This window comes from Lepidochelys olivacea (genome assembly GCF_965140295.1).
Source record: "Lepidochelys olivacea isolate rLepOli2 genome assembly, chromosome: 3".
Taxonomy (NCBI): domain Eukaryota; kingdom Metazoa; phylum Chordata; order Testudines; family Cheloniidae; genus Lepidochelys; species Lepidochelys olivacea.
The window spans coordinates 121,024,566-121,040,873 of NC_140413.1; the positions used below are offsets into that span (position 1 = coordinate 121,024,566).

The following is a 16,308-nucleotide window of genomic DNA, read 5'->3' on the forward strand; positions in this document are numbered from 1 at the left end:
CAGTTCCAGCCAGGGTGAATCCCTCCAGCACAGGAACCATGGAAGACGGCCATAAGGCTGATTTCTGAGGATCCTCTCACAAACTGGTGTAGATGGCAGGTTTCAGAGTGGTAGCTGTGTTAGTCTGTATCAGCAAAAAAACTGAGGAGTACTTGTGGCACTTTAGAGACTAACAAATTTATTTGGGCATAAGCTTTCGTGAACTAAAACCCACTTCATCGGATGCGTGCAGTGGAAAATACAGTAGGAAGATATATCTACACAGAGAACATGAAAAAATGGGCAACATTTGCTGATATTGATGGCAGGAAGATGCATGCACGCTGGAGTCAGCAGGGTAGGGCGGGGGTAGGGGTATAGTATGCACTGGTGACCATAGGGCAGCCCAAGGAGGCTGCAGTGACTTAAATAGGCCCTCAGGTCAGTCTAAATTATACTGGCTGGAGCAGCTAAGGATCAGGAGGGTGCAAAGCCACTTTAGCCCTCACTCCTGTGGCTGCAAGTTCTTTGCTGAGCCTGTAAGAAGCGTAGCACAGACTCATCCAAGATCTTTAGGTTGCAGGAGAGAGGTGGCTCCTCTGAGGAAAGAGAAGAAACAAAGAAAGAGGTTGGGAAAGCTGTAGATATTAGAGCCTTGTGAAAAATATGTTAATTGTTTCTTTTCTCCTAACTTCCTAGTAAAATTTCTGTGGTTCCTCCTACTCCCCCTCCTTTCACGGAAACCACTAAGGGAAACACTGCAATGGTAATGTATATATGTGCAGATATCTAAGAGCTCTTTCAGTGGAAACGGCCAGCCGCAGAAGTATAGCAAATAGCAACAACTTGTAATATTGTTTAGGAATTTGTTGCTATATAAATGATGCTTTTATTTCCTTTGTCTCGTTCCTTTTTCTGAGGAGTTGGTCTCTTAGGGACATATTAGATTAGTCACCAACTTTTTAGTGCATGTTATGTAGCCATTTGTAATGAAAACTTTGCATGTGGTGTTTGTATAAATGAGTGAAGAGCAGAATGATTTTGGTGGTTACAATTTCATCACAGTTTCTAGCAGGTGGATTATTAGGATCGGATCTAAAATCCATTGAAATAAATTGGAAGACTACCATTGACTTCATAGGGCTCTGGATTAGGCTCTGGTGCCCTAATTCAGCAGCCCTTCCCTGCTCAGGAAAGCACTTAAGCACATCTTTAATTTTATACATATGCTTAAATCCCATTGATTTTGATGAAAAATTTTCACTAGCTCTACTTCCAATCCTTGTGAGGATCCTCTGAATCCAGACTGCCAGACTCTTTCTTACCTTAATGTAAACGCAAACAGTATTATAAAAAAATAATCAGCTATGTCATTTGTTTATATTTATGAAAGCAATATAGAAATTTCCTGCAGAGTTTTCTGCTGGTAGTGCAAAAGAACTCAGTTGAAAGAGCGACCCCCTTCCCCAACCAGATACTTTGGTGCTAATATTTACATGTAGTACAAAAATATGTGCTTATAAATGCTACAGAAATGATAGCCCTGGGCAATCTTACACATACGCTATTTTTGCAATTTCTAAAGGCGCGTGAACATGGGAAGCTTTGAAAACACAGTTCTTTATTTTATCTCTTAATTTTTTTTCTCTCAATTGCAGGAAATCAGCCAATCTAAAAGTTTTAATAAGTCTGTGGAAAACTTGTTTCTATCTCTTGCCACAAATATGAAAAGTAAGTATCCTTCAGTGCTTTGCCATTTAAATTTGAGCCACAAGTGGTTACAAGTGAAGGGTCTGTTAGTGACTGCTGCTAAGACCAACAAATATTTATAAGGCATGTCTCATTTTCCATCAGAATTCCCTCAGATTTTTTTAACAAGCTTAGCAACTGATGATCCCAGCTGAGCACTCTCTCTTTTCTTGCTAAGTAGCAAAAAGACTATGTATGAAGGTGAGGTTTTTTTTAAACAAATGCAACAGTTCAGATATGTGGAGATAAAACCTGAAAATACTGCAGCAAACTCAACTATTGTGGCTTGGAATATGCCAACTTTCTATTGTGGTAACCACTGTATTCTCCATCTTCCCCTCCCCAAGTGAACTTGTCACAGATTGCCCTTCTTTGATCACTCTCAGAAGGAGGGATTTAGTATTGTCTTTCTCTTTCCTCTCAGTTTTTTTAAAAAACCTCTCCCTTCCCTTTCTCCCTCATTCTATCTTCCTGTCAGTGTATGTGTTTTTAAAAGTCATCCTCTCCCGTCAGTCCATCTTTAATCCTGATATTCTTTGTCCTTCTCATTTTCCTCTTTGACTTATTGCTATTCTCTCTTCTTCAGTAATTTTAGAGTGCAAGTTTAGGCTTTGGATACGTATATGGAACAACCTGCACCTACTGGAGGGCAGAATTTGGCCCCGGGTGCATAACAAAAGAGAGCAGTTGCCAGAAGAGAACAAGCTCCAACCCTTATGAAGACCAGAGACCCCACTGTTTGCATATATTTTTACTAATCCATTGCCTGCTGCACAGACTGGGCGCAGTTGTAAATTTTGTCCCTCATGGCTAGAGTAGTATCCTTATCCCAAGGATTATAAAATGAAACTAGACCCGAGTAACTTGGCACTAGTCTCTTGCCTCCTTTCTGTCATCTTTCCTCTTAATCACACCTTTCTAATGAGGAGGAGTCCTTGTTTTTGGTGATACAGACTAACATGGCTACCACTCTGATATCTTTCTAATGAGACTCCTCCTCCCTTGAAGTCAGTGGGGGTACTTACATCCTTAAAATCATGCATGTGGTTACATTTGTGCTGGTCTGGGGCCTGAATATAAAATGTTTCCACTTTCTTCCATATTTTGTATCCATTTTAATTGACTCCCCATTTTCCTAATTTCCACTGTAGCACTCCCGTAAATGATCATAATGGTATTGCATTTCTGTAGTGCCTTTTATCCCAAAGGAACTCAAAGCACTTTACAGATCAATATCTGAACTATATGTAGGGATCATTCTCTTACCCGCTTCTGAAATGCAGGCACCCCTGCGATGAAACTCTGTTTGATAGCATACAGCAAAAATACACGGTAGCTGAGAACAAGGAGTGAAGAATATCTTTTCCAGTTGAGACTGCAAGGGGAATTTAGGTAGGCAGAATGCAGTTACACAAAATGGGACAGGTACTTGCTTTCCCATCTGTTTCTTTTTCTCAGGTAATCAATAGTAGATCTGTAATCTAAAAGATCTGAAAGGCATAGGATTAGCTTCATACATCTCCAGATTTGCTGACAATGTTCATTATAAATGTGCCCCTCTTTCCTTGTATTCATTTTAGAAATCTCAAAGTCCCAGAATGATATGAGGGCTGACAAAAGTCTCCTAACTACAGATTATGGGCAGGACATGGAACGGAGGAAGGAAAGGAGGAGTCAGTCTGACACTGCCATCGATATTGCAAACAGGGTATGCAATTCATTATACATAGTCATTATAGTTTTAAGGGCTGTTTTGTGATTGGAATATGATTAGAGGACTGATGATTGTCGTGATACAGTACTGGCTTTATTAGAGTAGTGGAAGCTAGTTAAGGTTACTTTGAGATGGCCACCGGATCTCCTCCTTTTTTAACTCTTCCAGTAATTCTTCTTTTTGGCTGAAATTCTCCAGCCTTAGTCTCAGCTCAAAGCTAAGGGCTAGTTTGCATGGAGCCACCTTGCTCCAACAGGGAACACCAGGAGTGCATGTAGCTCACAAGCTCTCCTGGGGCTGCTTGGTACACACTCTACACTAGCCAGTAGGCTGCTCCGATTGCTCTCCCAGTCCATCTGCTGGCCCTCCTTCATCCCCTACTGATACAGAGGAGACTGAACTATGTCTCTTCCACGCCATTCCTGGGACTTGTTGGGCAGTTTGCTGAGGAGAGCCACAGTAATATGTCAGCAGCCCCCCATCAGCTCCCCAATCCCCCTCCCAGTGCCTCCCACCCACCGGCAGCCTCCCCGATCAATGCCTACCTCTCCCTCCCTGCACTTCCTGATCAGCTGTTTCGTGGCGTGCAGGAGGCTCTGAGTGGGAGGGGAAGGAGTGAGGGCACGGCTGGCTCAGGGGAGGGGGCGGGAAGGGGTGGAGTGGGGGCAGGGCCTGTGGCAGAGCCAGGGGTTGAGCAGTGAGCACCTCCTGGCACATTGGAAAGTTGGCACCTGTAGCTTCAGCCCTGGAGTTCGTACCTATACAAGGAGCCGCATATTAACTTCTGAAGAGCCACATGTGGCTCTGGAGCCACAGGTTGGCCACCCCTGCACTAAAGCATCGGGAATTGGCTGGTGTCGGTGTCAGAATGCCAGACTTAATGCACCAATGATCTGACCTGGTACAGCAAATCCTAAGTAGTTTAGAAAATGAAGCAAATTATCTCTGTGGTGTTTATTTTTATGGGATGCACTGAAACTATATTATAAATATTGTGGAAAAATATAGATAGGTTAATCACCGCAGTGCTTCCTTTTAGTTCTATGCCAGTTGTGTGTGACCAACCACATCCCCAGTGTTTCCTCATCTATCTGGTTTCACTGGAAAATCATTGCTGTGTTTCACTACACTGAGAAGCAATAAGGAAGGAGTTTCTATACTGACATTCTCTACACACCCTAACCATGCTTTCATTGCACATTAAACACACATCCTATTGTGTTTTATAGATAAATGAGGTCTCTATAGTTTGAAATCTCCCAGTGATATGTTTGCCAAACAATATGTCTGGATTTTTTAATTGGCTATAAATTCTAAAGGTTTTAGGGTGATAAGGTATGTCAGCACTTTGTATTAGGGATATAGAAAGGTAACATTTTTCTTGATTCTGTTGTCGGAGCTCTGCTCTTGGAGAACAGGAATTTCTAGTGTCCCTCTAACTGAAAAACCCAAGCCTCTGCTGAAGTTTTGGCTGATTTGGGTGAAGTTTTGGTTGATCTTCTATTTTGGATGTCATGATTGCAATCTAGATTTTCTATTTCTGGTTGAAGTTTTTACTCACACCCTTTTCCCCACCCCTATTTTATGGCTCTGAGCATTCATGCTGTGTGATCCCTAAATTTACTTTTAATCTCTGTGAGCTGTTGTGCCCCTGTCTTACTTTTTCCTAGCATTATCTCTAGTTCTGATCTTTGTCTTCCTTTTGATAGTTCTAGTGGCAGTGTCCATCAGTTCTTACACTTCACTGTGTAGCCTGTTTGTTAATCTTTATCAAATGCCTCATCTGTTATTCCCTCTGTGGTTTCCTAGTTTCTTTTTATCTTTGTAAACCAGGTTACCGCCTTTCTTTTTTCCCCCGATCACACTGTTTGCATTCTCTCTGCCAGAACTCTTAAAGTGATCTTAAACTGCAGTTCTGTGCTGAAGAGTGACTATCAAAATGGCACCTTCTTACTCAACAGATCTGATCCCTATGTATTCTCAGACATGCCTCCTTGCTTTGATGACATAAAGCAGTAAAAATTTATTTTTACTTTTGTTAGTTTGTCCCAGTATCTTTCCAGGCATCAAAGTTAGGCTGACTGATGAAGACTGAAGCAAAATAGGCACCAACACCTCAGCCTTCTTGTTGTCATCCGTTATTAGCTCTCCTTCCTCACTAAGTAGAGGACCTACACTGGCCTTCATCTTTCTCTTGCTCATAACCTATTTAAAGAACTACTTCTTATTGCCTTTTATGTCCCTTGCTAGGTGTAACTCACTTTGTGCCTCAGCCTTTCTGATTTTGTCCCTTTTTTACACCTCTACCCCGCAACTACCCTGGTTGCTATAACGCAACCCGATATAACACGAATTCGGATATAATGCGATAAAACAGTGCTCTGGGGGGGTGGGGCTGCGCACTCTGGTGGATCAAAGCAAGTTCGATATAACGCGGTAAGATTTTTTGGCTCCCGGGGACAGCGTTATATTGGGATAGAGGTGTATGTGCTTTTCTAACCTTAGCACTGGTATTAACATTGCCCTATCCATCATCTTTATGATTGTTTTGTATTTAGCGTGGTAGAGAAGTATAATGGCTTGGATTGTGCATAACCTGGTGTTCAGAATGAGGTCTGTTTTCAAATTAATCTCACCATTTCATCTTCATCAATGGCCATTTTTGTAGGTCTTTCTACTAGTAGTACAGGAAATCCCTGTGTTTATTAAGGGCATGTTATCCCCTCCCTGTGTGCAAATAATTCTCACTAATGTTGTTGGTTCATTCAGGCAGGAATATTCTCACTAGTCCTTTGGTAGTAAACTCCACTAAAGTGTTTCTTCAAACAAATATTTAATCCAAAGTGATCTTTTCCTTCTTTCCTACTACTGTTTCCCTCCCCCCGCCCATTCCCTTGATGAAGTGTGTTTCACAGACTGTATTTTCTTGGAAGAACAGAGGCAGATGGACAGGAGACACTGAGGAATCCTACCTCATCTCTTAATTTTGCCCCCACAGTCAGAATTTTCGTGTGGGGAGTGGAATTTAAAGATGTGCTGCTTTGAACTCCCTCATTCTGGACTATAGCAAAGTTACAGTTAAACAAACATTGAATGTTCAGCCTTTCTCTGGAGTCATGGCTAAAGTAAGACTTGTCAGTCCATCCTTGTAGAACACGTTCAAGTTACGTTCATTCCGGTCTTTCTTCATATAGGTGGAGACAGGCATATGCCATATCTGCTGCAGCATACAATTTGTAATTTCCTGGAGGAAGAGTTCTTTTGGCAAACTGCCAGGATTTTGGGGGTGGGGGTGGAGTTGTCCTAATGAAGCCTTTTATTAATACACTGCTACAGTAATTACCTTTAATTGTAGTTGACATGTTAGCAGTCATCATATGGTGGATAATGGCATGTCCACCACACAAGATTAGGGGTATACTATGGACCGGGTGGAGCAATGGATCAACCAGTGTGTCTACAAATAAAATGTAGTTATAGACCTTTTCCTTAGTCAAACAGTGTCCCAAAATAGACACACCCATATGTGAATTGTAGGTATGGACTGTATATTTATGTGGCAGAACACAAGGGGGAGGAGGGCAGGAAACACCGGGCACTTGACTTAACAAAACAAATGAATGGAAGTTCAGTGCTACGTCTCTTACAGATAAAAAATATACCAAGCTTTCAGCAACTCATCAATGGGGCGTTGGACAACAATGACGTTTTTACCAAAAGGTATTACAAGCAGGGAGAAGACATTTCAACCAGTCCCAGAAGTGACACTGTATTCTGTGGTGGCAAAAAACACGTAAGTGTCAATGCAAGATGAAGCAGAATAGAACAGTGGTGTAAAATGGACTGAAGGGTAGGAGTTAAAAGCTTGTTCAATATAGCATGTGTCATGGATTATGCTCAGAAATAAGAAGAGAATTCTACTTTCGTTCAGATCAGGGAAAGACTGTCTGTCCTTGGCATGGTCCTTATAGCAGTGTTATAAATTTACTGCAGCATAAATACAGCTGAATGAATGGCAGTTAGCTGAAACCTCAGGTTAATTGAAGTTTAGTTAATGTCCTCTAAGGTGTGCAAACTCAGCTGCCTCATTCTCTTCACTGAGAACGGTTTATAGAAAAGGACAAAAACACTGAAGTGCAAAGGCGATCATAATCATTATGGATGGAAAAGCCTTTCTAAATCATTGACATTTTCTACAAAATATAGTCCCCTAACTGATGACATATCAGATACTGCACTTGATCTTAGCCAGAAGAGAGAGAAGAAAACCAATCAGAAGTTAATGCAACAAGGGTTTTAAAGTCTCTTTGATTAGCTGTTATGTTAACTGTATGTCACTGAGGGTAATGCTTTCAGTATGTTATAAATGACTTGACAGGAATTGTCAGGGCACAATAGGTATGCAGTGTCTAGGAATTTCAGAGCTGGAGTTAAGAAGGAAGGAAACTAAAATGGCTCTTAGGGGCCAAACGTAATTGAACCAGCCTCCTGCTTTTTAGTGACAGAACGATGAGATAATTTTACACCTGCTTTTCAGAGGTGTGAATAACTACACAAAGTGCAAGGCGGTGGACAGTCAGGCCCTCGGTGTTTGCCAACAGTTCACCGCACAGTTGTATCTGAGTTGCCATAAATTTCCTCTTAGCATAGGTCATAACTGTGATGCAGTTAGCAGAGATGACTTCTGAATGGATAGTGATCTGCCTGTATTCCTCCTTTTCCTTGTAGAACATGATTATTTTTTTTGAGTGATGGGACAAGGTGTGGGGAAAAAACAGTTACAAACCCCGTTGATATAAGGGGTTTACTTAACTTGTATTTCTTACCAAAAAATAAATGAACATAACCCTAATCATTGCTTATAATTATATATTCCTTCATACATGAATAGATATTTATTGATGGATAAATACCCCAGTAATGATAAAACAACCAGAGACCAGGGACAAAGCCTTCAGAATGGAAGAGTGGACTTGAGGTCTCTCCTGTTAGAAACCTTTGTCTCCATGAGTCATACCTCTGTATCTGAGATATAAGGCTAGTTTGTGCCCATAAGGCACAGCTCTATGTTGGAGAATAGTATGGAGATGTACTTGCCCCACTGCCCTGGAGAATCTCGGAGGGGGGTTGTGCATCCTAGCATCATTCCCACCTTGCATCCATGTCAAGCCCGTTACAACCTAGCTTGCAGTGGATTGGAGGGCAGTTGCAGGATGCATTCTGGGACTCCAGTGGCTGCACTGTGGACAGCCCAGTCTAAACAGTGAAATATCGCCTGCTGTATTGTCAAAGGGGAGGCCCAGCTTTATCAAGCACCGTCTTTATGGGGGAGTTCTGCGATGCTGATCATTGATTCATCAAAATCTATCATTTAACCTAAGAGATGGTGTCGCTCCAACTTCTGCCAGCTGGGCTTGAGTACAGGAAGTCATTGTTAATTTATTATGAGGGAGGACCAAATGGACGCGGTATTTCCTTGTTCAATGTTTACAATGCCCGCTTTCGTCTGAGGATCTGACCCCTGCTAAAGCCACTACACACTGAAAACAAGGAACACATAATGCTACCCAACCTGAGAAGCACTGTTTGGAATAAGCATACAGTTCCTCTGAATAAATAAGAGGTTCAATGAACTAAACAGTAGGGCAGCTTTGCAAAACTGTCATTAAAATCTATCAGCGGAGGCGCTAAATCTACTTGCCTTCCCTCCCTATGATGAGTGATAGTGAAAAATGAACATGTTTTTTACTTAGCTGTCAAATAATTTACTTCCTTATGGTGAAGGGGTGAGTAGAATTTAAGAAAACTGCATCAGAGATTAGTTGCTGCTCTGGCCTACATCCTGTGAGGTCAGCTGGATTACATGAGCTGTACATCAGTTCAAAATGTAACCCTAGCTCCTGTCAGGACTTCTCTTTCTACCCTCAGGCCAAAAAAGCAATATGTGTTACTTGGAACTTATAAGGTAGAGAGGGTGACTTCTTTGACTTCAGTCAAAGATGTTGTGAATTTTGAAATGGTTGCTTGGCAAACTGCACAAATTAAAAATAACTGCAGCGCAGAGAGATACAGTCTATTCTAATCATTAGCCTGTTTTGTTAGCTGCTAAGGCACGCAAAGTAAGAACTCCTTGGTTAACTAAGCTGGGGTGGGAGTGTAGAATAGGACTGGACTGTTTTTTCAGAGGGAGGGATGTCAAATACTGATGACATTGCATTCTGTGAAGGTGTTAGTGTCAGAAGAGATTGCTGTAATAACAAGATCTTGAAGACACACTTGCTAGTAATAGAAACAACGAGGAGTCCTTGTGGCACCTTTGAGACTGACAGATTTATTTGGGCATAAGCTTTCGTGGGCTAGAACCCACTTCATCAGATGCACGGAGTGCAAAATACAAGAGCAGGTATAAATACATGAAAAGATGGGAGTTGCCTTACCAAGTGTGAGGTCAGTCTAATGAGACAATTCAATTAACATCAGGATACCAAGGAAGGAAAAATAACTTTTGTAGTGGTAATGAGAGTGGCCCATTTCAAACAGTTGACAAGAAGGTGCGAGTAACAGTGCGGGGAAATTAGTATGAGGAAAAATAGGTTTAGGTTTTGTAATGACCCAACCACTCCCAGTCTTGATTCAGGCCTAATTTGATGGTGTCCAGTTTGCAAAGTAATAGTACTTAAAAGGAAACCCTGAAGCACTCACATTCAAGCCTATTGTTAAACAAAAATGGAGAGGAGAGACCAGAACTGTCTTGATTAAATACATAGTTCAATACATTGAGAGCTAGATTGCCCCCTGCAGTTATGTGGCTGCACTGAGGCACAGAAGGGAGTAAAGCCTCCTCCTTCACCCTACCTTCAGGGCCTGTGTAAGGACTGGCCACAAGTGCTGTCCAGGCGCTTGGGGGAGCACAGGGGCTGCACCCCAGAACCTTCCCCCCAAGGAGGATAAAGAGTGGGCAAGGAAGAGTGGAGCCAGGGGTCCACCTCCCCTGTGCACTGGTACCCAGTGATGGCTGGCTATGCAGGAAAAGTATGCTATTCCCTTTAAATATGCCACTGGGGAGCCCTAGGGAATGTTTAATAAGTGACTCTCTTTTGTTTCCTACAACACTTCCTCAGGCTCTTTCCAGGGCTGTGTACTTCAGCACTGCCCCATACTATGGGCTGTATACTACAAACACAGTCTAGCTGTACATTTTTAGATGTTTGGGACTTTGGCCTTTGACATCAGTGGGTGCTGGTCAATCCAGTATCCATATTGTTCCTGTCACATGCTTTTTAAAAAATCCTCTTTTTGGTCACACACTAATTTTTGGGGGAGTCAACTTCAAGATAGAGATATGGTCTCATACAGTGGGTGCCTATAGGATAGTTATGCTCAGCCATGTTTCAAGGACAGAGGAAGACACTGCCCTTACCTCATGGAGTTTACTATATAAAGATGGTTAATTCTGTATAGAAAAATGAAGATCTGGTAGAATTTCAACGGAATTTAAGGTCTAGTATGGCAAGTGAAGAAATAGCTTTATGCACGTATTGTGTTGGTTCTGAGTTGTTTGCTGTGACTTTAGCAGTCAGTTTGATGCAAAGATACTAAGATTTGAGGGAGAAAAACTATTTTATCTTACTGGATTTGAGCTCACTTTTTTTAATCCTTGTCTTTTCTTAGGGTAGTTTATATAGCATTAACAGCACTTGCACCGAGGCTGGCAATTTTGACATGGCTAATGTCACAGGAGAAATAGAGTTTGCCATCAGATATGTCTTTAAAGCCTGCACTTTAGAAGTCTGCATCAAGGCCTGCAAGAACCTGGCTTATGGAGAAGAGAAGAAGAAAAAGTGTAACCCGTAAGTGTTTTGATGTAAAAAAAAAAAAAAAAAAGGCCAAAAACAAGGTGTTCAGTTTTTTAAGATAGTGCATATGTGTGTGTCTGACTTGCCACTGTGTACTATACACATATCAACTTATACATAGGGCCAGATGTCAGACTGTTAGCACTTAAGTTGTGCCTGTAAAACATGCCTGTACACTCATTGTCTAGTGGTTCCGGCATGAGGCAGAAAGTTGGGAGATCTATGTTCCATTCCTGACTGACTCACTGCATGACGCTGGGCAAGTTATTTAACATGTCTGTCCTTGTCATCTTCAGCTATGAAATGAGAATACGAATCTCTGCTTTTGTAAAATGCTATGACAGCTAATGATAATTGCAAAATATAATATATAAATCTTAACTGTGCTAACAGTTCCCATTTCTGTGTATGAAAGGTGCCTTTGTGTTTTTTGTTTGCAATGTAGGTGCTAATGTTGGAACGTTTAACCCAGTGTCTCCTCTCTGGTTATTGTTTTGGTTATGAATGATTCTGTCTGTCTTTTCATGGCAGAAGTCATTCATGGGAATTCATCAGGCAGAATGTCCAGCTGTATGGTTAGTGCTTGACCCTACTGTAATACATTGTTTGAATGCATTTGGATCAGCTGGGCCAACAATAAGCATGCTGGAATTCCAGAGTTGTGCTTAGATTCTACCAGGAAGAATTTGGCATTGAGTCTCTTGCAGAGGAGGATCCTAAAACTGAACTCTAATAAAAGGATCCTTGTTGGAATGCCAGCTAATGCCATGGCACAGTTAGAGAATATTTAATAAGTGACTGAATAACCCTTGAGTTTCCTGATGGCGTAGCCAGCATACAAATCACAAAAAAACTGAGAGCATAGTGTGGGAAGTTCCGTGTAGTAGTGAACATTACATTCTGTATTTGGTGTACAGAGTGCTGTGTCTCAGCCAGTAGGAAAAAGTACAAGCATTGTTTACAGTTAGAACACTTGACACAAAAGTTGGCTGGGGTAGGTGTTGTTTCCAACACTTATGCTAGCAACCTGTCAAAACTGTCAGCTTGTTGGCTGGTTTGAGCTATGGCTGGTTGGTTTGCATGACTCCCTGTTGCTGAAAAGGCTTTTAAAACACACACAGTACAAAGGGGCTTGGGAAGCACAGGGAAGCAGTGCGTTGCTGCTGAAAGCTACATCTGATCTTCAGTTTCCCCAGAATTTAACCCAGATCGGTTTAACAGTTATATACTGTTATATTAAATATAAAATACTACATTTTTAAAGAATGTTCTGGTAGAATTTGTCTCCTTCACCACAGGCCCTACGAGCAGATAATGGGCATCCATAATGCCATCAGTCATCTTTGGCTCTGGACTCATACTCCATGGTGTAGACCACTATCAGTCCATAGAATTCTGATTAAGAGATAATATTGCTTAATGTGAGTTACTTATGTGGCAGGGGCCCTATCAAATTCACTGTCCATTTTGGTCTATTTCATGGTTATGGGATTTTTAAATTGTCAATTTCAGAGTTTCAGATATTTACATCTGAAATGTCAGGATGTTATAACCATGGGGGTCCCGACCCAAAAGAGGGTTGTGGTGATGGTTGCAAGGCTATTGTGGGGGGGTCGCAGAATTGCCACCCTTACTTCTGCGTTGTTTGTGATAGAGGCACTGTCTTTAGAGTTGGGCAGCCGGAGGGCAGTGGGCAGTGCAGACATGAGGGTCACATGGTATGGGAGGTGATCATCATTTTTTGGGGTGTGAGCAGAGCTAGCCTTATGGGTGGATGACCACCCAGGGTCCCGTGGTAAGGGCAGCGCTGTCATCCCCCCACCCCATAGCCAGCCCAAGGCCTCTTTAGCAGAGACCAATGACTGAGAGATCATGGAAACTGACCTGCCCTCTAACTCTTAGAGATGATCAGGATAGGATTGTAACACACCAACTGGCCAGTATGAGGCAACACTGCACTGCATCTGTCCATTCTGTTGATAAATTGAGGTTGTCAGGCTTCAGATAGTCTGAATTTGGCACCGTTAACCAGCACTGAATATACCCTGGAAAAATTAAGAATGTGCCAAGGATTAGAGAGTGGGGAACATGCTGCTTTATTTCCTTCCTTTTCTTTCTCAGTTTGAACTGTCCTAAATTTTGCACTCTCCCCCGTCCCTCTCTGTAATTGTAAGGTATGCAAAGACTTATTTGCTTCCCGATAAATCATCTCGGAGTAAACGGAAGACAGCTGTTAAAAAGAACACAGTGGATCCAGCATTCCATGAAACTTTAAAGGTGACTTGTAAACATGTGTGACCTGGAAAGATCTCTCACTTGCATAGCAAAGTCTCCACTTCTTGTGCCCAATCCTACAAGCTCTCTGTGAACAGAACTCCCTTTGACTTTGAAGAGCCCTGTGTGAGGGCTTTTAGGATTGTGCCACACCCTTCAGTTCTATGGGTCAAAGTGAACTTAACCATTAACTAATGATGGATGCCAATCAGAATAAAAGCAACCTCTTGTACATTTCTGTACAGCTCTATTAATAAGTTGGAAGCTGGCAAAAAAAAGGAACATCTGGCTTTGTCCATAGAAAACATAAAGTTGACCGAATTCTGTTGCAGTTTCTGGCTAAAGAGATCGGAAATGTGGTAAAAGGAAACTCTCATATCTTTTTATGGTTACGTAGACTAATTGTGTATATTACAAAGGAAAATTAGTACTTTGTACTGTTATCTGTTTGAACTAACATCTCTTTTGTGAGTGTCAAAGGGAGTGTCTCTTTGCAATTTGCTACATGAATCATAGCTATTCCATTCATTCCTATTGTGCTCAAAGGAGTGATAGATCCAAAGTGTTAGTTTCCTCCTTTTTCTTCCTCACCACAATTGATGTCTCATTCACCAGTGTTTGGACTTGTTCATTTACAACACATTAATCGTCACAATAGAGTAAGGGTGGCTGTAATTTTTCATTTTCAAAGTGCTTTACAGCATTATTTTATGAATCCTTACAGCACCTCTGTGCAGTCCGTAAGTGTTGTTATCCCAATTTGACTGAGGGGGAAGCTGAGTTTGAATGACTTGCTAAGGCTGCAGTGAGTTACAGACAGAGCTGGGATTAGAACTCAGCTGTTCTTACCTCCCACCCTGTACTAAGGCCATTAGACCTCACCTTCTGTGTGTAGCTGAGGGACTGCAATGATGTGCAAGATAGTAAATGCCCCAATGGAATCTGATCATTTGCATGGGAAGGGAAAGATTAATGCCCAGACTCCTTGACTCTAATAAAGCTGTAGCATTTGCTCCTCCCCTGAGTCCACAGAACCAGCCGGGGTGTGGAGTGGGTGATGGTGGGGGAGGATCTCAAAAGGCAGAGGAAAGCCCTAGATTTGGACTCTGAAGTCCCAGATTCTTGCCAGCTTTGCAGAAGAACTCCTCCTGCTCTGTGCTTCTCTGCCGTATACCCCCTTTCGTGGCAGTATGGCACGGCTAGTGCCCCTTGTCTGCTGGGGAGTCACTGAGGGTGCAGCGGTGTTAATGCTCCCTAAAGCTTTTCCTACAGATCAACCACAATTTTGCGGTGTCTTCTCCCTTCACAGCTTGCCATGCCAGCTTTGGGCCTCTGAGTGGTTTTGCAGAGGAGGGCAAAGATAGTTATGTGCAGAAGTGTCCAGCGTAGCTACTTCCCTTTCAGCATGGCTCCACTGTGACTTTTTGCACAGATTTATTCCCCTCCACACTGCAAAGTGAGAGAAGGGGGTGAAGCACATGGGCCATTATTGCTAATTATTGTTGTACAATTACAGAGTAAAATAGGATAGGGTCTTGCTCAGTCTGCAGTGGAGAATAACAGGATGGGAATGGGAAATATTCTAAACTGTGTGAGGGAATCATGAGACAATATGTTATCTTCAAGACCTCCCTCATGACATGAGATGCAGAAATCAGATTCTGGGCCCAATCCTGCAGCTATTACTCAGCTGACGCTCCCTACCAGGACAAGATCCATGACTTCAGCATGTTCACTCTACCCCTGTACGTGTATTTAGAGTACTTTTCATAAGCCTGTTTCATTTAAACATGTGAATGGACAGTCCAGTAGTTCCTGTTATAAGGAACAGATCAGTGTGTTTTGGCACAGACTGTTTCCAGGAAAGATACAGGGCTGTGTTACCACTGAGAATTGGCCCACTTCTAACACAGTGCACAGGTGGCAAAGAGAGGCATTAGAGCTCTGGCAGTGTATCCGCCATTTCACTTTCTCAAACACCATCCAATCCATAAATGTAAATAGGCCAGGTAATTTCCAATTGGTGGCCTCTATTGTGCGCAAGCCTCTTCAAGATGTGTGCAGTCATACAGGAGAGGTTGTCCCTACATCTTAAAAGGCGGCCAGAAAACAGGATCCAAACTTAGATTTGATAACATAAAAAGTGGGTTTTTACAGAATGTGAATGGGCCTAAATCTCATTCATACTGGGGTCTCTTTACTTTGCTCTGGCCCTGTAAAGAGACTTAAAGCAGCAATAAATTACAGTTACCGCGCTTTATGTGGCCAGAGCAGTGCAAAGGGCCGTTGAGTAAATGAAGATTAGGCCCACTGTGAAGAGAACTGTTTTCGTGATTCTTAAAAATAATTCAATGTAAAAGTTATTTTTCTTCACTTTAAATATTAATCTGCACAGTGCTGCCGCCCCAAGCACAACTGCATTATGCTAGTGCTGGAGAACTAGAACGTGACATTGGCCTGTCCAATATTGCTGTCTCAGCTGAGTGAGGTGCAAAAAGTAAGCAAAGAGCGTGAAAAGTTATTTAAACTCTTAAATTCAGGTTATTAATCTAAGGTGTTAGCAGCACAGGTAGTGACATAGGTGGTCCTGTTTTATTTTTGTAATGTTAAAAGTGAGTGAATACAATGTTTTAGAAGTGAGGGGCCATTACACTGGCTAGAGACAAGCATAGTGCGGGCAGACAATATGCAGATTTCCCAGTCCCATCTCAAATAATGCTGCTCAGTCTAGATCTC

General features: G+C 42.1%; 1 protein-coding gene across 1 annotated transcript in view; it reads left to right on the top strand.

The window, feature by feature from the left end:
* SYTL3 (synaptotagmin like 3) overlaps positions 1 to 16,308 on the top strand; it is a 68,527-nt gene that overhangs the window by 42,673 nt on the left and 9,546 nt on the right. The window contains exons 9-14 of the mRNA XM_084623492.1: positions 679 to 745; positions 1,638 to 1,710; positions 3,309 to 3,436; positions 7,092 to 7,235; positions 11,114 to 11,292; positions 13,473 to 13,575. Coding sequence (XP_084479618.1) covers positions 679 to 745; positions 1,638 to 1,710; positions 3,309 to 3,436; positions 7,092 to 7,235; positions 11,114 to 11,292; positions 13,473 to 13,575 — 694 coding nt within the window. The remainder of the gene's footprint in view (positions 1 to 678; positions 746 to 1,637; positions 1,711 to 3,308; positions 3,437 to 7,091; positions 7,236 to 11,113; positions 11,293 to 13,472; positions 13,576 to 16,308) is intronic.